The following is a 24,518-nucleotide window of genomic DNA, read 5'->3' on the forward strand; positions in this document are numbered from 1 at the left end:
TAAAATAAAAAAACAGAATATACTATTAACTCTTCTAAAACAAATTATGGAATATGCATATAAAGATAAAAAAATATAAACCATTTCAGAGGCTTTTTTGTCACAACAAATACTTGTGCTTTTGCACAAATACTTGATATTTGTGCAAAAAAATATTCACGTTTACGTAAAGTTTAATAAATATGTTAACGTATGCGCAAAGTCTTTGGATTTGGGTCAAAGAATTTGTTTGTCTGCAAAGCAGGTTTAACTCTAGATTCTGGTTGTCAAGCTAAACTAAGGTTGACGTAAAGAGGGATGCGGCTGCTTTTTCAATCATGTCTGTTGATGATCGGCGTCTCTTCTTGGTTCGAGTTCGTACAAGCCCTCGTTTGTCCCAATTAAAGATCTAAAGTAGAGTTATTGATGTGTTGTTGAAGGCAGTGGTGTAGCGAAAGGGGGGGGGGTCCGGGGGTCTGGACCTCCACTTGGAAGAGCGCAGCTGGTGATTTTATGTTAATTAAATATAAATTACAAAAATTATCTTGCCTTTTTTTCTTGACAAAACCCCCCTCCCCACTTGACAAAATCCTGGCTACGCCACTGGTTGAAGGCAAGTCTTAAACGATAGTTGTTGATTTGGACGCTGTGTATCTGGTTTTATACACATTGCCAGTCTAAGGGAGATGAATTGCTCATTCACTTTTTCTGTTACGACCAATTAGATTAGCATGTTTTATTACTGGACTTTTATAACCGTTGAGTTTAAGTTTAAATATGTCGCAAAATGTGATCTGAATAAGTTTGGAACAGCCAATAAGTATTTTAAATATTGTGAGATCTAGTAACTTTGCGATCAATTGTTTTGGATCCCAAAATGTTGTCATTTGTTATATTATAAAAAACATTTGTAGAAAGTTCCAAATGACTATTGTGATGCTTTTAGTTTATTGCGTCTATTGTCACGTACGGTCCGCACTAGTTAATTTTAAATGAATTTAAGGCGCTCCTAATGCATAAGAGGTCATGTTTGTATGTTCAGTGCGTCAATTTCTAAAAAAGCTTTGCAACTACAGCTCGTCACTGTGGACCTTTTCATTTTTATTAAATGTTTATATGTAATCATCGTCGGACAAAATATTTTGGAATCCTAAATTGGTAAGAAGCTGGAACAATAACTTGACTTGATAATTGCATCGCTAATAATGGATATTGGTTTAGGTCTTCAATGAACATGCTATTTATTTGGCAAAATTAAAAAATATAATGAAAAATTTTAATAAGCACGAAAATGTAAATATGTTAAAATTTCTTCGCTCTTAAAAGTCGCTAAACATCGATGGATTGTCGACACCACCTTTTATTAACTTTAAAAAGTGTTTCATTTAGTAGACGCTACGCCGAAATTTTATCCCAACACTACTAAAATTGATCATATTTTTGCAGTTTTATTATTTTTAAAGTAGAATTATATGGCTTTTCTTGTATATAAATAAATTATTAATATTGAAATTTTATTAACACTTTAAACACTTTACTAAAATTTATTTTAGAAGAGTTGCTAAAATATAATTTTTATATATGGTTGATATTTTAAGTGATGTTTTTCAATTTCAACTTAAGTCCAAACTGTATAAATATTTTTTTTTAATATAGAGCATTTCTTATATTTTAATTTAACAAATAAAATAAAAATAAATAATTAAAATTAAAATTATAAAAAAATTATAATATTTATTCCTTGCCTATCGTTTTCAAGTATAACTAATAAGACGTGTTTTTATTGGGTCAGTATTTTTTTCTGATTCTGGTCAGTGATCTTAATAAATAACCAGCCATTATTAAAAAGTCTTTTTATGATAAATGATCAGTTTTATATTAACGAAGACGAAGACGTGAAAATAATTGATTCTATAAAAATCTAGTATAAAATTAGTTTATATAATAATCATTTAGGATTATAACACGAATATTATTGAAAGTGCTTCACTGACCATTACTCAAAAAGTTACTAAGAATTAAAAAATGGAATGAATAAAACATTTGTAAATGTTTATATTTTTATTTTTTATTTTTTATCACAATAATATTTACAATCTTACACATAAACAATATATTCAATAATAATACATAATTATCTAAACTATAATTACGCCTACTATTACTTAACGTGTTGAATATAATTTAATATCCTTAGTTTTATGATTCGCTGAGAATTGATGATTTTTACACAATAACACTGATACTAACGAGTGCTGATATTTTAGTGATTCAATATAAATAATAGAAAAATCTAATTTATTCGATGAGAAATATGATTTAGATGATATATTATTCATATAGAGAGCTTGCAAATGTTGACACATAAAATTAAAAAAAAACACATACATAATAATAATAAATTATTTCACATATATTTATAAAACACAAACATATGTTTTAAACACACTGTACAAAAGAAGAATCACTTGTACTTTTTCGTTTACATTACTATATGCATATACAACATATTAATTTATGTAATTTAATGAAATGATTTTTGATTTGTGATTTTCGACGTGTTAGAAATTGTTCCACATGAAAAATTGTGGATAAATGTTTATTTCTTTATTTATTAAATAATAGCTAAATTAATTATCTACTGGTGGGGGGAGCTTGTGTGTGATGCATGCAACCCTCTACGTTTTCTGGCCAATCACAGACGTTCTCGTTAGGGTTGAAAACTAAATTTGAGGGGCAAGGCATGTGATGTTTTCTTTCACCTTCGCACATGTAGTACATGGTACAATCAGCCTTATCTTTATGGTAAGATATGTGACCTTCTTCTTCCTCACAGGTTACTTCATTAGCTGTAAATATTAAAAATAATATATTTAAATCACATAAAAAAACACACCTTTAATCAATTTATTAATTTATTAATACATACGGTTTTTAGTAGTATATTGTCCATTCGGATTCGAAGATTCAAATGGTCCGTCGTATTCTAATGCCACTTTGTATCCGTCCAATTCCTGTCTCATAGCGCTGATCAACGGGTATTTACCAGTACCGCACTGACCTCGGAAGTCATCCATGTCGATGGACCAAATCATGATACCACCGAAGCCTTCTTCTTTCAACCAAGCCATCTATAAATAATAATAAAAGCATCACACCATCTCTTAACGCGTATATTTAATAAAAATACAATTGGTTCAAGACTCGGCTATATTATTGCATACCTTTGTCTTCAAACTTCTCTCATCGTCGAATCCTACCCATTGGTCTCCTCTGTAAGCGAATGGCACTTGCTGTTCGTTGTCCCATACGAGTGTTGTGTTTTCGCCATGAAGGAAATCACACACTTCGTAATAAGACATGAATCCGGCTTCATTCGTGTACTTTCCGGGAGTTCCTGTAAATTGTATTGATTTGATGAGATAAATATTTAATTAACTTTTGTGGGAATTTAGGCCCTGAGAGAATGACATTGTGGTTATTTTCGACCCGGAATATTATTTAATCAATTATTTTTTCTTTAGTATCAAACAAGCCAGTACTTAATAATTTGCGACGCTTTAGTGTCAAAGAAAATTTGCTGTCAGGTTGATAAGCTCTTTATAAATATATATTTTAAATTCACATTGATAAGCTCTTTGTAAATATATATTTAATATAATGGTAAAATTAATAAATTATATTTACATTCAAAATAAAAAAAAATTGCTTTTAGATTACAATTATATTTAGTATATAAATATACTTAGAGATACTAGATTACATTTTTATAATATATTTTGTAAGTAGCATAAGATTAAGAAGTTAACAGCGAATGTATAGTCAAAATAAAAATAATTGTTCAGCATATAAGCTTTAGAGGAGAGCTTCATTTGCATTTTAAAATAAGCTTTAACGACGTAAATCAATACTTCTGTTCATAGTACTATGTTAAATATATTCTGCACATGTGTGTACATATGTAATATTTTGAAGTAATGATATAAACAATGAACTATATACCAACCCTATATTATAATAAAATGTCGAGTACTAAAAAATCATACTTTTATTAACATTGCTTCAAATACATATTTTTTGCTATCGGGCTTTTCTTAAATGCGCCATATATTATTTTATAATTTGGAAAAATAATATCTCAAATGTACTAAGAAATGTTTTTTGGTACTAGCTTATGAAGAATATTTATACACCGATTATTATTACGCGCAAATATGTACTTATTTTTAATACCTTATCAATAGGATATATATTTTCAGCGATGCTCAAATATTTGTATTTTATCTCAGTTTTTCAATCTTTTTGATATAATCAAATTTATATTTTATCTGTTGTTTTATTTTATAACTGTTGATCAAATTTATATTTTTTAACTGTGATTTTATTTTATAAATGTGAGAAATCGTTTACGTGTCTGAAAGTTGGATTACTTATGTTAAAATCAAAAGATAAAAAATAGTTAATATGTTCTAATGCAAAATCAAAATCAGTGAATAAAATCAGAGTTACATGATATAGTTAAAAAACTATAATACTAAATAGATATACACATTTTTATATCTCTTTCAGTACACATAATTTTTCCAGTTTCAATGCCCACAATATCTATAGTCACTGTGAGATTTATACAAACAACAATATGGGTATGATGCATTCTAATAATTTTTAAAATGCAGGACACTAAATGCATTGATTGGTCAAATGCACTGTTTTAGAAAGATCCATATGCGATATTGGTAAAACAGGCATTGGTAACTTATTCAAACTTATTCAAAAAAGCTGACCAATGAAATGCTTTTGATATGTGCTGCCTATTGACTGTGAACAAAGTTTACATTGAATATAATTGTCTGTCTTACCTCCTCCAGAAGCCGCTGCTCCGATGTCAAACTGCGTCGTGTTAACTAAATTAAACGAGCGTCCATATGTGGGCATTCCAATCATCAATTTCTCTTTGGGAGCTCCCTGCTTGACCCATTCCCTGGCCGAATAGTCCTGAAACGTGAACAGGGTCAGAGATTTTGTCTGTCAGAACCGATCCTAAGCAACCCGCTCGGAATACGTTATGCGGCCCAATCTATACATTGTTGCGAACAATGGGTAGGCCTTTTCTCCAACCCGATTTCACCGAGGTTCCGCATATCTTTTTTCTTTCTTTTTTTACGAAATCGGCTCCATGAATGATGATCACGCACGAAAATGCGCGTATGTGCGTGAAGTGTTAAATATCTGTTTTCTCTTGCATGAAAGCCGATGACGGATAGACGATAGTTTTACGGTAAGTTATGCTTAAAACGGTATGAAATGCGAGACTTACGACTGTGAGTTTCTTCTGGTAACTAGTGGCACTCTCGAGTGGGAACAAAGGACTGTTATGGCCTACTTGGCGTTCCCATTGGCCATGGAAGTCATAGGTCATTACGTTGATGAAGTCCTGAAATTATAAAAAAAGAGTGTTAGAAGTAATAAAAAATAAATCAATAATAATAATAGATGTAAAAAATTATTACCAAATATTTAGAGATTTCTGGAACATCATATCCAGCAGCAATAGCCTCAAACGAAGCTGGGACAGCTGCAGTAAGCAAAAGACGAGGTTGTCCAGATGATTTCGCTTCACCTTCGAACGCCAATCTCAATTCTTTCAACAATGCAACATAAGAAGCTCTGTCATCAGCTCCCCTAAAACACACACATAATTAATCTCACATATAAATATTTATAATCAATTAATAATTACCTGGGGTATTCCCAATCTACATCCAATCCATTGAACTGATAATCTCTCAAGAAATCAATGGCTTCATAGACGAATTGGTTCATTCTGAATACGTTGGATGTCAATTCTTTGAATGGCGTAGATCCAAAAGCCCAACCACCGATGGCAAGTAGTATCTGTGTTTATAATATTTTGTTAGATCTGTTAAGATGTATCAATATATGTTAGTGCTCAACTTACTTTAAGATTTGGATTCGTTTCTCTGAGAGCGATGACTTTTTCGTACATATCTCCATCTTTTTCATCTCCTTCGGATAATTTATGATCTTTCAATGTCGCGAAAGCGTAAATCAAATGCGTACACAATAGAGGATCGATATTTTCAGGTAAGAATTTTCCTGCACCAGGTCTCTTCTGGGACCATGAAGTCATGTAGCAAAAGACTTGAGGCGCTCGCTCTGAAATTGGAAAGTTTTTCTTGGTAAATATATAATAACGATAACAATGCGTGAAAGTTTCGGGGTGATGGCTCAAAGGATCATAAGGTTAAGTGATTTATTTTAACGAAGCACAATGTTCGGAAAGAGGCCATGTGACACATTCACGACGCCTCAAACAAAAGTGAAATTGTTCTACGAGCAGAATGTGCGTTATGAATATTGAGCGGCGTAATAAGAACGCTGACGCGAGACGTGAATATGTAATCTGGGCGGAGAATTGCTTTTTTTGAAAAGGGATTTGCAATATAAATTATGCCACTCAACTGTTCTTATCCTCGTAGGACGATCCGGATTTGATCATGATTCTCTTTTGGGGCTTGACGCGAGCTTTGGTTAACACTTCAGCTACGTTGATTTTGACGGCCTTGGGCTTTTCAGTGACTTCAACGACGATGCTTTGGGCTACTTTCTCCCAGTCCACGTCCTTGGCGTCTTTACCGCGAGAAATTCCTCTCAGTTCCTCTCTGTAAATAAATATAAACAATTAAATCTAATTTGTAATCATAAAATACACACAGTATACAAAAACAAAAAATATAGACTACCTCATAGCTCCGATCAAAGGATATTTGACATTGCCTCCGCAAACGTTTCCGCTGAAGTCGTCCATGTCAACGGTCCAGACCATAGCTCCGGCAAATCCATTGTCCTTGATCCATTTCATCTTGTTTCTAATTGACCTTTCATCGTCAAAGCCGATCCATTGATCTCCATGAACTGCATAAGGCACTTTCATCTCATCGTCCCAAACATAAGCAGCTCCATTTTGCAACATCTCACAGATCTGTAAAAAATATTATTTATTTTAATAAAGTTTGGATCGTAGACGACAGATGTCAATAAGATGATAGCAAATAAAAAATATATTTGGGTGCTTACAAATAGTTCAAAGTTAACTATAATTAATACACATAAAACATATAATTAATTATTATTACAAATTATTATTCCGATAATAAATATAATGATTTTTATTCGCTAGGTATAGCAACATTTATGAGCCACGTCAAACATTTGATTTTAGATTGCGAAGATAAGCAGAGAGGTTAGCGCAGTGGCGTAGTTAGGCATCCTTAAAATTGCCGCCCCCCCATACATTTTTTGTAAGGTCATAAAATCAGCATTTCTTAAAATAATAAATTGGTCATTATTATGCTCTTGTTATTCGTGGATTTATATATGTTTTAGTACATTCAGGGTTAAGAACCGCACTAGACGATCCCATCGCGAATATGCCGCCCCCAAGCAGGCCCGCCCCCTCCGCCTACGCCACTAGGTTAGCGCACTTAAGTCAGGCTTTCAGGCTTTTTAAATAGTCCCTTAACGGCATTCTCTTCGAGTTGCCTTTACAGAGCGAGGCCCTCTTTTGTCTGCGCCACCTCGTTATTCTGATGACATCGAATCCAGAACGTAGCCGAAATGGCTTGCCGCCGAGGGTCTGGGTCCCTAAATAAATTGCTCCAAAATATTTTATATGTATGTATATAATAAAGTAAAATATTAAACTTAAATTGCGTCATTTTCATTATACACAAATTCCCCAGATGTTGAATAGACTCTGCTTAAAATAATATAGTACAATATAATATCAAGGTGCAGATGCTTTACGAAGATACAGGCATCTTACACTAATCTGATTAATCCTACGCCCGAGAGGCGATGGATGTGACATTTAAGAATAATTAAGTTAGCGGTCACTTTACCTCGTAATAGGCCAGGAAACCAGCTTCCTTGGTGTACTCGCCCGCCTTGCCGCCTCCAGTCGCCGGGGAGTTCACCTTGAAGTTGTTCGGGTTGGACAGAGTGAAAGTCCTTCCGTATGTCGGCATACCTGAATGATCAGTCGGCAACACGTGAGTAACGATCGCAAAAACAACATGTAACAAAATGGCCAAATTGCACCGTTGCCTTAGTTCCTCGAGATACTTCATATCTGTGTAGTTCTTAAACCCTATGAAATATAACTATAAGTCTATTTTGAATCCTATCTGAACATGACATCTTATAATCATTATCATTATCTTAATTTAAGCATCGCGAGAGACAATGATTCTTTGTTATAAAATAAAGATACAGATCAAATCTTTGTTATTGTTTCTAGAAAGCGTTTCATACGTACCATGTTATATATATATAAACAAACATATGCTTACGTAACAGTTCCAAATCTTAAAATCTATTCCATTCGAGACGTTTCATTTTGTATCCGAGAGAGGCGAGCACAATACTCGGTCAGTATAGCGTTGTTCTAGTGCATGCTTACCAATAACGAGTTTTTCCTTGGGTGCACCGAGTTTGACCCACATCGAAGCAGCGTGATCCACTGAAAGCTGCTTCCTCCATTCGGAGTCTGAAGAGGGAGAGTAGAGAGGCGCATTGTGACCAGTCTCCCTTTCCCATTTGCCGTGGAAGTCGTAAGCCATGAGGTTGATGAAATCTAAATAGCTGGAAAACAAAGAATAACCGAATTTTAGCACGATTGCCGGAAGGAGGTGAACAGTGAACGCTTATCGTTTTGAAGGTTTCAATGGACACTAGGAAGTTAAACTTGAATTACTTATATGTTTATATACTTATGAATTTAATTATACGTTTAAAAGCTTCATAATGTACATATATATGGTTAACTGGGGTACTGCAAAATTGTGCAATTGTAAAATAACAACGTCTTAGTAATTGTAATGTTGTAACTTCTTTTTTTAATAATTTCAATCCCTGGCCTCATAACATAATATGTATTCATTTAATTTGTTAGTAATTGGCGTAATTTTTTATAATATAAAACATTTTAGAAGGTTATTATATGATAAAAAATATTATACATAAGCATATTTTGTGGACCTGATAATATTACGGATTATAAAGTAATCTGAAATATATTATTAGTAAGATCAACTAATAATATGTATTATTAAAATGATATTATGCAGCACTAAGTTTAAATAAAACTGCCATAATCGAATTATCCAAATGTGAGTATTAAAAATATATCAACTTGCAGATTATCAATATTTTTAGCACAAATATAAGAAAAGTTAGTATGATTTATTTCTAGCTTCAATTTATCACAATATATCGTTTTTGCTTTAACAAAATATTCGATTTTATATTTTTGTAATCAAGTTTTATTTGTATATATTCGTTATTAATATTAATTTGTAGGATCTATCTTGATTATAATTTTACTCTATAAAAAACTAATAGCATGATAAAATTAGTACATACTTTTATAAAAATATTAGGTTTTTTAATTTTTGCTTGCAACAAAAAATGTCATGTTGTTGCAATACAAATCTAGACTACAAATATAAGATTTTTTACAGAAGTATTAAAAATATAATCTTATATTTGTAACTTAAATGTTTTATTATAAAATATTTTCGATGAGGAAAATATTTATTATTATTATTATTATTAATAATAATAGTAGTAAATTAAATAGTTCAATTTGCCAAACAAATTTGTATATAAATAATTAAATTATATTTGCCTTGAACATTTTTTAATATTATATGGTATGTCAAATAAAGACAAATAACATTTTATAACATTAATTTAATATACAAGTTAAACATATATCGTTAATTAATTAGTAGCACACATTACACAACATAACTTGTAAAATCCACGCTGTTCACATGTATATATGTAATTACATTGCGGCACCATAAACTGTTCGCTCTTATATTATAAAATTAATATTGACACATACAAAACACGCCGTCCATGTTTATACGATAAACAGTTAATTTAACGCACATACCATATTTTGATATAGTAACTCTGCTTTCAGTTCTGTTACACAAACAAACTAAAATTTAATTAACGCTCGCGTTGATCGATATTATTAACAGCCATAAATTACACAGAAAAGTTCTTTAAATTGTAAATTACAAAGCGATGATATTGGAGTAGCGTCTGTTGCGACATGCGAATATCAAAGATCTCTAGAGATAAGTTTTGCAACGTGATGCTGCAACGTCTGGACCCGCATAGTTCGCTGGGGGGTAAAACACCACCTAACATCTTATTTGAGTCTCTTTGTGCTTTTGACGTGGTTTTAAAGGTATGTTAAATTAACCAGGAATAGCACCATACAAGCACTTGATGTGAATTAAAAGGGCAAGTTAAAAAGAGTCAGATCTTAATTATAAAACTATATATTTATATATACAGATTGAAAAATTTTGTTAAATGATAATGATACGATATAATTTGAAGGGTTTAAACATATTTAGAGAGTTCAAGCGAAAACTTTAAATAAAAACCATTCAAATGACACAAAATCCTGCAGTAAAAAGGTAATCAATCTAAACACTAGGTAAATTAATTCAGTATACTAATTTAGCTGATATTTTTTGCTGTTATTTATTAGTCTTAAAAAGCCGATAAAATAAATCGCGAAAATGCATCTGAACTGTCTTGAATATATGTTTTTATGCATTATTTTATTAAAAAAATACTAAAAAATATGTTTTATGCAAATGTTTAAGCAATACTAATGACAGGTTATTGGCACAGATTAAACGTATCTTGTTTTATAACTGTATTTTTATTTTACTAATAGAAATACTCCGAGTCAGTTTTTTTTTTGCTAAATAACAAATAATATGTCATTCCATCTTACATGAATAAATCAGAACGATAAGATTAATATAAACTGTCTTGAATATAAATGTTCATGTATTCTTTTAATAAAAATGTATTTATAGATAAAAGTGGCATAAAAATAGATATACTGCTCTTAGATTACATTAAAAATATGTTTCGGCAAATGATAAGCCAAAAAAAAACTGAATTTAAATACCTTTTGGGTACAAGTTATAGTCCCAGAAAAAATATATATTATTATAGGACTGTTTCTTTTAATTATCCCAAAAAGGATACTACTGGTAATTTTTTTGGCGTCAGTCGTGTAACAACCTTAATTTTAAAATTGAACGACAATACATCTCACATAAATTTATTAATTAAAAGCTAATAAATCAAAATACAAAGATGCATGTGAACTGTCACATGCACTTTTTCATTAATTTTCATGCATTATTTTAATAAAAATAAATTCCTCAATAAAAGTGTCATTAAAAGTATAACAAATTTAAAATATTGCTCTTATGATTACGTTTATAGTTTGTTTTACCGTGAAAATACCATAATGATTGATTGAAATTATTTTATATCCATTGTGTAATTATATGTGTGTCGTCTATAGTATACTTTTATTTTTGTTTTGGGCCAGTAAACCATTTCGGTTAGAAATTACTGCTTTAGGGTGCACAAGTTTTTCAGTTATTAGTCACTGGTTTTTCAGGCTGGTAAATTTGAGTACATAATGCTACACGAAAACAATACAGATCAATCCATAAAAAGCACTTATTTTTTTTTACAAAATTTTTGCATCAGTTGCTTGTAGATGAATACTATCTACTAAAAAATAATGAGCCATATGTCACTACAAAAATAATGCCAAAATAAAAAAATGACTGGCCCAAAATAATTTTGCTTAACAATATCCTTTAAACAATAACTTAATTACTGTAAATAACGTAAGAAATGATAATGTGAAAGAAAGCAAAATATTGATTGATAAGTTTTTCAGCTTGAAAAAATAAGTTATATAGATGTGTAAATAATAAATTAATTAGTAGTTGAGAAAAAGACGTTTTTTTATCACTAAGAAATTATTTTGACAAGTTATTGTTTGGTTAACGTTTTAAACAATAACATGTGTGTAAGTAATGAATAAAAAAAATTCAATGCTGTTTTTATTTTTTTCCACGATTAATTAAGGATTTTATATACTGAAATATAAATTAAGATAATCTATAATGTCTGGCGTATCGTCTACTCAATGAAGTAATTTTAGCTTTAGAATGCTTTAGAGAGAGTCGCGATCGAGTCCCTTATTCTTGTCCATTGCGGCCAATTTTAGTGCTCTTACATGAGCCATCCAGCTTCTCAATGAGCTTGTCAAGCATAAGGATGTTTTTGGCGATAGCTATGAGAATATGCGAAAATATATGCGGGATGGTTCTCTATATTTTATCTATGCACCATAATTGTTTTTTTATTTTAATATTTAATTGTATAATTATTGTTAGTATAATGGCCATTAAAATGCAGTGGGTGAATCTGGCAAGTCATGATGGTCAGATTTATATTGAAAAATAGATATAAAACGTTTTCCGAATACTTTAATTAATTTTTATGTATAAGTAAAATAAATAAATTTAGCATTACTATGCAACCTACTAAATCTAAATAAAATCACTGTCTTAAAGCTTCTCTGCATATTTTAATTTGTAAAAAATATTAGTTATAGACATTTTTTTTAAAATAATGATCATTTTCCTAATAGAAAATCCTTAGAGTTACATAATTTTTTTTTAGGGGTGCATTCCTTTTTATTTTTTTAAGAACAGATCAGAAATAGTACCTGGCAACAGCAGGGACGTCATATCCACTCTTGACATTGTCAGGACCTACAGGCACGGCGGCAGTCAATAAGAGACGAGCTCTCTTCACTTCTTGGGCTTCTGCTTCGAAGGCTTCACGCAGTTCTGTAAATAAGAAAAATATTATAGGCTTTCACTTGCGTTTTTTTCTCTCATTACGCGTGCTTGCGTCAGAACAACCACAAGCAAGTAGGAAGGTAATAAGAAAGGTTACACTTCCTCGTCGTGCAGCCTGTGGATAACAACGACACAAATTTCATCGGAAGAACAAGCATAATGCCCTCGGGGGCTTACGTTGCGCAAAAAGCCATTATTATCTTAAGGCGAAATTGTTGTTTAAATAATTGGCGTGCATGAGTGCATATTTTGCCACGTTTGCGAATACTCGACAGTGTTTTAAAAGTTTTGTCGCATTCCGCTACACTATGGGGAATACGAATTTTGTTGCAGGTTGTATTTGTGGTATGCGATTAAATCTAATGTTGCATAATTTAATCACGTACGTGAGCTTTAAGCCATAAAATATATATTTTATGTCAATGTATGAGAAACTTTGTTTCACAGAAAAATAAATGAATTCATATTTATTAATTTATTTAGCTAATTTTTAAAACGGTACATAACAATTTTTTGTGAATCTTTAAATAGTTATGCATTTGACTTTTTAACAATAGTTCAACGTTCGTCAAAATTATGATAATCTCTCACAGAAATTTACATATTTTTTCTATTTACATTTGCATCGAATTTAACACAAAGAACAAACCACATGTATGCATTCTATGTTCCATTGTTATGCACACGCGTGTTATGTGTATTACAGTTTTACATTGTCGAACGTAACGAGCAGTTGAGCAACCGCCACTTTATTACGTGACACATAAATGCAAAATCTTATAATCGGATTACGGAGCTTTTTTACTATAGACCACATTATACAGGTAATAGTATCGAACGATCCAGTTCGTGCTGTCTAAGATTGCGCAATACCCTGATTTGGTGTCGCAGTCTTTGTCATCATTAGTATTATTATTAAGTGATTGTTTCTTAGCTATGGAAGAGGACGAGCAATTCAGTCATGATCCTTTTAAATTGTCGTGCTGTAAGCTCGTATTTATTATGCGCTAAAATGAATTTAACTAAACAGCGAATAAACGTGAGGTATTTAAATTGGCAATCTTTGACGAAGTTGCTAGTAATTTAAGATAGAGTTGCGTAATGATGTTTAATGGGCAAAAATATAATCAATTATAGGTATGAGTTATTTGTAATATTTCAATTCGAAATCATCAATTATAACCGGTATATAAAATAACTACATGGTATTTAAGCTGTATATAAGTATTTAATTTTACTAGTTTATACAGCATTATACAGAAATTATACTTTGATTTATTTTTGAGGTAGAATTTTATGTATGTTTATTATTTAAATCTATATTTCTGACTTATATAGAAATAAGAAATCGCATTGAAAATTTATAATTTAATAAATATTTAATTAAAAGTTCCCATTTTAACAAAAAATATTAATAATGGAATTTTTAACATTTTTGTAGAAAAGTTACAAAAATAGGTACAGACTCTCAGATAAATCGCCTATTTTATTTATTGAATATTTAAAATAAACAATATAAATATACATTTTCCACAACATAAAAATGTAAAATCATATAAGCATTAATTAAAATCACATAAAATACATATTGTATGAAGAGTACAAATAAATTTATTAAATCTAGAATTTATATATAAAAATATGGAATTCTATTTTGAAATTATTCTGAGAATCTAAATTCCAAGTATTGATACAATGTAAATAAGGCAATGAAATTAATTGAAATGTTGGTTTGATATGCGATACGTTCAAAAGCAAGGACATACGAGTAACATGAGTTTTTATATCTTTTATGGTTTTATCGATTTCTGATATTAAACATTAAAACTATTTTTTTGTGTTCATTGTTGTAAAAAGTCATATGTTACATAATCCTAATTTATTGCAGATTATTAAAATTTGAGTTCAGAAAAATTCTTAATAAAAAGTGAAAACCTCTTTGATATGATCTATATGTAAAACGTTTTGATTAATGAAATTATAATGCTTTATAGAGTATTTAAAAATATTATATAATAAAAGACTGACTAATGGACTGTCTTTGTCCATTATAAAATAATTCGCACGAGATCGCAAGCAATAAAATCATATGCCAGCATAAGCCAAGAAAATCCTCAGTTTCATATATTTTCTCCTTTAGCCCATTAACGTGGCGTATTTTTATTCTTAAAGCTTTTACGCGTAATTCACGTAATCGACTAACGTAAGTAAATTCGATTGTTGCTCGATTCGCATACACAGTTCACACGAGACATAAAACAACAATCAATAAAATATTGCGCAACATTAGTACCTTCGGTTCCGCAATATATTTTATCTTCGGCGTCTAGAAGATGTACAGCCTCGGATGCTACAGACGTCTATTTACGAGATAAGATGCACCGCAACGTGAGCGCATCATTAGAAAGGCGAAATCGCGAAACAGCCGCGGATATTACCGTTTTTTATTCATATTTCAATTTCAATTCATAAACACGACGAGTCATAGAATAATATGATCGGCACGAAAATTAACGGTTTCGATACACAGCGGATGGAAATGTCAGAAGGACTTAGCGACCGCAAAGTTTCATAAAGCTTAATGTTTGTTTGCCTGACGAAATATTATGGTAATTATTTTTTTTTGATATTCAAAGTGTCTAGGCACTCAATAAGATATCTTATGATATGTTTTTGTTCAATAGTATTTATTTCAACATTATTAATGGAAGATACGTAAGTTATTATTTTTTTATTCATTGTAAGAAATAAAACATTCACTATATAAAAGTGACGGGAACTACCTAATTAATATTAATATTAATAAATAAATCCCAAATAAATATAGTACAAATGTATCAATATCGTTACGAAAAACATTACGTTTATATCTCTTTTGAGGGTTCCTCAATGATACAACATTGGCGCTCTGCTCTTAATATTATTCATAAAATGCCATAAATCGCCATAAAAATTCGAATATCCTTCTGCATACATATATATATTATTTATTTTTTTAACCATTGTGACGTATTGAGATAAACCATTATGTCACAATGGTTTTATTTAAATTTAATTAGTGTCTTAAAAAGTAAAAGTAATGCAAAATTTATGTGACCACAATTTTGTATAATCAAGTTTTCATACAATAAATATTTTTTTAATATGATATTATCACATTTGAGTAACATATAAAATTCATAAACATCTGTAAAACAATTTTTAGATTAAAAACTAAAAAAATATTTCTTATAATATAGATATTATTTATTATAAATAAAATATTAAATTGTCGTATTTAATATGAACTTTAAGTGTATGGTAAGCAGCGAATAAATTGTATTTTCAAACTTATCCTACGACCCTCAATACTATACATTGTTATCCTTCAGGTGATGCGGAAAATCTGGCGATAAGCCCAACGATGGTACGATAAGTTGCGAAAGCTCTTCGCCGCGTCAGGAACAATCGTTCGATATTGTCGGTTTGCTCAATATTTTATATTCCGAATTGCGCAAACCGACAAACCATTTATGCCTACATATTTATTAAATAAATAACGATTCATTAAATATGTATGTATATTTAAAGGCCTAACGAAATCAATTTCTAATTGCAATATATAAAATGTTATGTCTGATTATTCTGACGGTGAAATGGCAATAAATGTAAATATTATGTTAGCTATCTTTATTATAGAGTCAACTATATACGACTATCAACCGGCTCCATTATAATGACATTTTATGCTATGACTTGCAATTTAAACCCGGATATTCGATACCCGGGTATTTGAAATATTGTAGCTTGGTGGTTTTCCACGTTCAAAGTAATGGTTTATGGCAAAAACCATTATATAATAAATATAAAATAACTGAGCTATCAATTTGTGTGACCACTAAATATAGAAATTTAGTGAAATGCTTTTTTATTATATAAATATACCATAACACTTAATGTGCAATATAATTTAATGAATATATATAAAGTATATAATATATCATATTTTTTTCCAATTTATTACATTTATAAAAAGTGGTAAGACAATTAGAACTGTATTGTAAAATCAAAAAATATTAAATTAATAATTTATTTTATTTTCTAGTTTGTAATTAAAGATTGGATTTAATTAACATTGACTTTCTCCCCTATTTAATTATATTGCATGAAATTTAAGAACGGTAAATAAATATTTGTATTTTATTAACATAATTTGCATTATCATTGTTACATCGCACTAATCGCGAGTTCAAGAATATTAAATAAAAATTAAACATAGCAAATATATTGCTATTATAATGTTAGGATTATCGATTATAGTTATAATATTATCGAGTTCATGTGAAGTTTGATCATATGACTCTTTAAAAATGTAATATATATACATAAATAAATATGTTTTTTCTCTATGATTTACTTTTCATAATTATATTATATATTATATGATGAATATCCATATTATATATGTGCCTGTTTAGTTTTTAAGCATTCTGATGCAATCCTAACAGATTACGCCAGAGCCAGCGCTTTTGCCAGTTTTTCAAACTATGTGTAAATATTACATTATCATTATTATTTTTTTAGATATTGTTTGTTTAAGTCAGATATGAGATTTTATTTATTTTACATACATGGTTTATTTTTAATTACGTAACGTTAACTGTTATGTATTTCGAATTCGGTTAGGTTTTATTTTTAATGATAAGTGCTTTGTTACTATAACTATTAAGCATTGCTATAATGTTAAAAAAATCTACTTTTATTTAAAATTGTCCATCTATTGATTTAAATAATAATACCCATTTAAATTTATAATTAATTAAATATAGTAGATGTCACTGATTTTTAGTTTTTCAATCCAGTGGTTTTAATAACTACTAGTAAGTATTTATTACGTCTGATTAACTAACCTCATTGTATTGTAACGCACTGGGCTTACGCCTGTCAGGTTTCAATGTAGGATTTAAGAAAACTCTAGATATGTAAAGATTTTGATTTAATTTAATGCAATAGATCTTGGATTTATTCTTAGATCGAAATTTGTATTTTTTCCCTGTAATAAATATCAGGGATAGTTAAAAAGTAAAATCGGAATGTCCCGAAAATATGTCTCAAATGTTTAATTTTAGGATTGACTTATAAAAGCCGCAATAGACCTTAAAGTATTAAGTGAGCCAATGAACGAGTCTCTTGGTCACAATAAGTAAGAAACATTGATTCTTAAGCGCATAGCAATTTTTCATTAAATTTTATGGATGAGTTTATCAGTGACAAAGGGACAGTGACAGTTTCAACCTGATTTATAGAATTAATATAGTATCATGTTTTATATATTTTTTTGCAAAAAATCACCCCCGTTTTTACTCCTGTCTTCGATGCTCCCATCAATGTATACAACCGCCATCAAAACACAAACATCATATCTAACATCTGCTAATGATGATGGCGTTAAACACGATTCACCCCCAGGCCGAAGAACTCATCAATTCACTCGGCACGTTTCCCTCGCTTCGCACGTCCTTCCATTTCGTTTGACGTTCACTTCGTTCTTATAAACGTTTAACTACATATAGGTACTATAAGAGGATACGATTCTCTACGTGCCGTTATCGCCCACCGGCTCCATTGTCTGCGCATTAGAAATAGTCTCAATAATGGACGTGCGCCGCTTTGATTAATCAACAGCTGATTATCCGAATCCTTATCAGTTTGGTCCTTCCAATTCGAGATAACGACCGGGTGCTTTTCGGACAAACAATTGCTGGATTCTGGCAGTGGTCCAGATATCAATCAGCACGAACCCGGGCGCAAGAAGAGGTCGCTCCAATTAGAGACAATGAGGAGCAATGGCCACGTGCTCTTAAGTCTACTGTCAGTTGCTTAACGGTGGTTGTCGGCGACCGTGACACGGTTACGTGGAGAAAAAAAGCGAAATTCGCTCGCAATTAGGGAACGTGAATAAATATTCACGTGTGCGTAACGTGACGGGCTTACACGCTGATTGCCGTTTGATTGCCCGAAATAAGGTTTTCGCACATTTTTTTTGGCCTTAAAAATAACAATGGCTTTGTCCGATAAGAATTTATGACCCTTTTGATCTACGAGCTAGTTCATGATTATATAGTATTGAATTATTCTATATTATTATTCATGAGCCGTAAAAATAATCCAAGATAGAATAATACCGACTAAATTATTTACACTGCAATTAAACTTTGTTATAAAAATTTCACTACAATAACTCTCATAATAAGTTGGATAACAAACATACAAATTGTAAACTTATAATATATAATATACTAATACTGTCTTTTACTTAAAAAGCAGTAATATAATTAATAATTAATTTTATTATTATGTGAATTTTAAGACATCATATGTCTTTATAAAACTAGAGTGCGAGATGGATTTATAAAACTATCTAAGAAGAGACTTTCATATGTAAAAATCGTATCTTAGGAACATTATCTTATATATTATAGTCAAAACGTAGGGGCGGATCATTTCTCAAACGACTGCAACAAATTTCAGTGCTATTTTTCTTTAAACCTAACAGAGAAAACTAGTTCAAAAAAAAGACACACATTTTGTCTAACTCTACACATATATAATTTGCCGCGTCTGAAAAGATTTACAGCGTTAAATCGTCGTGAATTATCGTCGGCCATTTGTTCGAAGTCGTTTTCTCAAAGGAGTTCGCGAATGCCGAGTCGAAGTCGATTTTTCATGTGATTTGGCAAATGAGAAGGGAAAACAGAAGTAACATTAGCTACTGAACGAATCGACAGCGAGGAATACTAAAAAAAATTGAAAGAATGTTGACTTTTCTTTCAGTGTGCTTATTTTTACGCCTCGCCATTACACGTTCCTTCTGACAATGGACTGAAAGTTACTCAGAAAGGGCGTCTGAGTTTGTTTTATTTTTTTACGTTCTCTCCTCGCTAAGCCAACTTTAATGCATTTCTAACGTTAGGGTTATTATAGCAGACACTTTAAAACGTTGTATTTTTAATTAAATAATACAAAGCGTTCGATTTGGAGGAGCGCAAGACTCGTTCGACCTTAAGAAGCGAGTTTTCATTTCAAGGATATTTTTTGCGTCTATCCTGTCGGCGTTTATTTATTACTAAGTATGTTACATGTCTTCTTTCAGCTGTCTTGCTCTTTAATACTTGTTTAGAATCACAAAATGATTAAATTAATATACATATGTTTCTCAACGTATTCGATATGCCTTTTTTATATTAAAATATCAAAACTCGGCAATACCCCGCGGCGGCGAAACGCATGAATAATTCAACCGATTCGATAACGCGAATTATGCAAGAGGCTTTAATAAAATTGCACATGCACATAACACACAACACAATCGAGTTACGTATCGTAAAATAATTAATGATATGTAGAGCAAACAGTGATATGTAACGAGTCATTCTGATTCAGCGCGTTATAAAATGATATGCAAATTTTGATAGGATTATTATTTTTTGCAGCGAGTCATCTCGTCGGGTCTGTGACGTTTAAACAGCTGTGGGCAAAACAAGCTTTAGCATATTTGTTTAATAATCAATTATATTATATAGTAGCAAATTTAATAGTATCAACCCTATGTTTTAAAAATATATAATTAAATTGACATTTAGAAAAATGTGTAGGTCTTTTGTATTCACTGTTTAAATCAATGATTTTTTTTATTCTTAAGCGAATCAACAACAATTAACCATGTCACTTATTCTTTGATATTTTTCTAAAATAAATATATTGCTTTATGTATTATAATTAGATCTAAATACTTAATATATTTATATTTCATGTATTTAAACTCAATTTCTAAATGCTTATTGCCACCCCTCTGGATCCGCCTATGATATCGATCGACTCAATTAATTTTATATGCACATGGCCGAACTTCTAGCTGTTATGACATCTGTCAAATTGTCCCGCGTCGGACTTAAAATGGCGGCGGCGTCCCTCGAGCGTTTTCAAAACGTGTTCCAAAAAGGCAATAGAATTTCTAATGTCGTCGTATTTTCGCTACGTGCAATTTTGTGTCAACCATGGCCGTCCAATAAATCTTCCCCAGCGTACCATATACCTACCCAGCGTCAAGTGCTCTGGCGCAAATCGAGAAATGTCCCCACTAGACCTGAAGCATGCGCCGGCTACGGCCTTTGGCCAGCGCAAGACATATTTTTAATATATATTTCACCGTCGCGAAAACAGAAAATTCAATTTTCAACCAGGAGAGAAAAGACGGCCATAATTCATTAGACGTAATTGGGTCAGCGAGCGCCGCAAATGGCAAGGCCGTCCGTTTAATTATGCACATGCAAATTCCGAATGCAAACGAATTTCAGTAGATGCAAAAAGTGGCTTTGGACGAAGCTCGCCAGCTTTTTACCGTTCTCAGATAAAAATCGAGTTCCAACAAATGTTTATTTGAATACATGCAAGATGTATCGCTACGTGTTAGGCAACACAAATTAATTCTGATTAAGAATCAAGATGCATGTGGATATATATCAAAATTAATATAAATAGATTTCATCACCAGGCAGCTCGGCGTTAGAATTTAGACGCCATTTTGATTTTGCCCTATTCGCCTCCAATCGATTTGATAGATGTCATAACAGCTTTAAATTCGACCATATAAGAAAATTTAAATATAAATAAATAAAAGATTAAATTTAAATTTATTTAAGTACTGTCGGTGATTATTTTGCGAAAATAGTTCATATTTTGGCGCATCACATTATCGTTATATCGCGCTTGGGACTGCTGGGGTTTTATTTTTTGATTGTGTTTTAAAAATAGGTATCAATAGATCTATACTATATTTGCATTAACACACAAACCCAAACTTGCCATTTCTTTCTCAATTATGAATAATGATGAAATGGATAGCTCTCAAATTTACTGTGTTAACGCAAATAGAGTATAGATACAAATTTAAATATTTTGGGTTGAATGCTGTGACAACAATAATATTGATATTTACATTATTTTTTACAAATGATAAGAATTTGTTGTTATGTGTTACATGAAAATGAAGCGTATCGAAGCCTTGAAGCGTATCGAAGCCTTGGCGCGACATCCATCAATAATTAGGCGAAATTGAAATGGCTGTAAGCCTCAATTTTTATGCGAGGTATCAATATCGTCTTAGCTCTTGATGATGCGTGCCGTCTATCGTCGTAGACGTCATTTGCTAATTAGTAATATTATCAATATAAATATAATGTGTTGCCTCATTAGCGGGTAAGCTTCTCACACACATAGATTTGAACACTACAATATTTAGTTTAAAGGTAGATAGGAACAGATATAGCTGTCCATATCTACTACGAAAACTCCCCACGTCTCCTGGCGATCGATAAACGATATTTTCAAACGCTGCTCGTCCTCGTCAAACGACGCGGAATATTATTATTAGATAATAAAATATATTGATTTAAAAAGAGAGTAAAGATATTTATGTGTATATATATTATAACTACTTTTCCTACGTTGTTTTAAAATATGATAAAGCTAGACAACTACGTACATATCACACGCGGGATTTCGGCAAAATATAAGAGGCAACAAACTTTGTGGATTATACAGCATCCGACGACGGCTTGAGTGGCGTAAATTTTATCTCGAGCATCGCCGATTTCAAGAAAAGCAGTCCTAGCCGCCAGATTTATGATATTTATTCCATTTCTGCTCAAAAATTTATTTTAAACGCGCAAAAGATTATAAAAGGACCGATATATTTAAATAAGATTTAATTATTATATAAGATAATTTTAATAGCAATAGAGCTTTTAAAAATAATTTACGTTGAACATACAGCGTCAACGTTGACTTTCTGCGTATCATTCGTGTCAACGCGGAAGCCAATAAAAAGAAAGTTTTTCTTTAGCATTTTTTTGCAGATAATTGATTTTTTAGCGTACAAACGCGAAGCAAACAGTAATTAATAAGAAGGCGGCAAATTGCGTTTACGCTGATTTGCATAGGAAGAATTGCGAGTTAAAGTGGAAAAAAAACTGTTATGCCAACCGGTCGCAGAGAGAAAGTGAGAACTCACTGTAACAAAAGACAGAGAATATTATAATATGATTTTAGTCTCTGCGATCATTTTCGGATAACGACACGTTCTAATTAATTGAAATGTCGTGAGTTAATAATTAAGAGTCGCGCTCTTGACGAATCAATTATAATGGACTAGTTTTTATACCATATCTCTCTGTCTTTCTCTTTCGTTACTTTGCTTCAATAGACGCGGTATTTAAACATTGTTAAATTAAAGTTGCATATAAAAAAACATATAGTACAAAATTGATAAGGCTCACCTTTCAGGAGCAGCACGAAGTTCTTCTTATCGTCGCTACCCTTAGGATACTCCCAATCCATGTCCAAACCATCAAAGTTCCTATCTCTCAAGAACGGAATTGCTGAAAAGATAAACGTTTGTCTGGCATATCGACTGGTAGACATATCCTTGAACTTCTGTGTACCAAACGACCATCCACCTATAATAATAATTAAACATTTAATAAATATATGTATAAAATACTTGTAGACATATATGTGTATTTATATATCTTCCACTCACCAATAGCTAAGAGCACTTTCAATTTAGGATTTCCTTTTTTAAGAGCGTTAATCTTGTCGTAGAGCCCTGTCTTACCGTCTTTAGTCTCATCGTTTGACTCGAAAGAGCTTAACCTCCCCTTCTTAAGCCATCCGAAGGCGAATATAATATGTGTACAGAGGTCGGGTTGGATGTCTTCGGGAACGAACTTGCCAACTTTGGTTCTGTATTGGGACCAATTGGTGTAATAACACACAACCTGTTAAAAAATAATGCATTTTGTTAAACACATAGTTGCTATCAAACTGCGCTTGGGAGAACTTTTATGTAAAGTGTTGTTAGAGCTCCCTTGAGATTGCGCCACTAAGTTGTAAGTGTTTTATGCGGAAGCATTCTGAATTATCTTAAGTAGTAAATAAAAAAATACCTTGTATCCGTCTTTATCTTTGGTGTGCTTGGAAGTGCTGACTAGAGCATTTTCTAAAGCAGCTGAAGACTTTCTGTTGGCAAGAGATGTTCTTGAACGTAACCGAAAACGGCTGGTGGTTGGTTGAGGTGCGCTTCCAGCAGCTTGTTGATCGCTTCTTTTAGAAGCTGATACTGACGTTGAAACTGATGACGTTTTCGTGACGACTGTCTTAGGTGACGATATTCTTCTCCTCCGCTCTAAAAATAAAAACCATGTGTTATCTTTTATATTTTTTTCATTTAAAAACTTGACTGGGATGGATGTAAAAATATTTTTTTTTATACTTTCATTAACTTAAAAAAATATCTTTTGATCAATTTATTAATTTTAAACATAATTAAGCTGCTAGTTGCAACATTTTTTTAATCCCTGATTACCAGTTAAGTGTCGCATTAATTTTCTCTATTATTTTTTTATCATATTTAAATATTTTAGTTGGTTTTTCAAGCATTATATATACATATAGTTTTAGAAATAATGCTGATGACACATTTAAATCCCATTTGTTCTTAATGATTTGCCTATTTGCTTCAAATGACTTTATATCTATTATAAATTAGCCATTAGAATAGTCACCTAATTTGACATAATGCATTTTTAATTGCAAAATCACGAACGAAGCATCCAAAATAATTATAAGTATTGGAAGAAAAAAAATGAATAATAAAATATACATGGGAAAAGCGTTAATTTTGTAATATTTTTTTTAATACACTTGTTT

The 24,518-nt window shown here is 31.2% G+C and overlaps 1 protein-coding gene across 2 annotated transcripts in view; it reads right to left on the bottom strand.

The window, feature by feature from the left end:
- Positions 1-2,027: 2,027 nt before the first annotated feature.
- The window catches only part of Cht7 (chitinase 7), a 63,154-nt gene continuing 40,663 nt past the window's right edge, over positions 2,028-24,518 (bottom strand). For both annotated transcript variants that reach the window (XM_088181525.1, XM_088181526.1), the window contains exons 4-19: positions 23,756-23,994; positions 23,350-23,587; positions 23,087-23,266; positions 12,635-12,758; positions 8,462-8,643; positions 7,902-8,029; positions 6,744-6,982; positions 6,463-6,662; positions 5,939-6,156; positions 5,720-5,874; positions 5,490-5,661; positions 5,297-5,413; positions 4,839-4,974; positions 3,204-3,376; positions 2,909-3,110; positions 2,028-2,828 (exon numbers count right to left, since the gene is read on the bottom strand). In XM_088181525.1, coding sequence (XP_088037651.1) covers positions 2,614-2,828; positions 2,909-3,110; positions 3,204-3,376; positions 4,839-4,974; positions 5,297-5,413; positions 5,490-5,661; positions 5,720-5,874; positions 5,939-6,156; positions 6,463-6,662; positions 6,744-6,982; positions 7,902-8,029; positions 8,462-8,643; positions 12,635-12,758; positions 23,087-23,266; positions 23,350-23,587; positions 23,756-23,994 — 2,918 coding nt within the window. In that variant the 3' untranslated portion in view covers positions 2,028-2,613. The remainder of the gene's footprint in view (positions 2,829-2,908; positions 3,111-3,203; positions 3,377-4,838; positions 4,975-5,296; positions 5,414-5,489; positions 5,662-5,719; positions 5,875-5,938; positions 6,157-6,462; positions 6,663-6,743; positions 6,983-7,901; positions 8,030-8,461; positions 8,644-12,634; positions 12,759-23,086; positions 23,267-23,349; positions 23,588-23,755; positions 23,995-24,518) is intronic.

This window comes from Plectrocnemia conspersa, unplaced genomic scaffold (assembly GCF_051122295.1).
Source record: "Plectrocnemia conspersa isolate PC_06_02 unplaced genomic scaffold, ASM5112229v1 ptg000002l, whole genome shotgun sequence".
In the NCBI taxonomy this organism is placed as follows: domain Eukaryota; kingdom Metazoa; phylum Arthropoda; class Insecta; order Trichoptera; family Polycentropodidae; genus Plectrocnemia; species Plectrocnemia conspersa.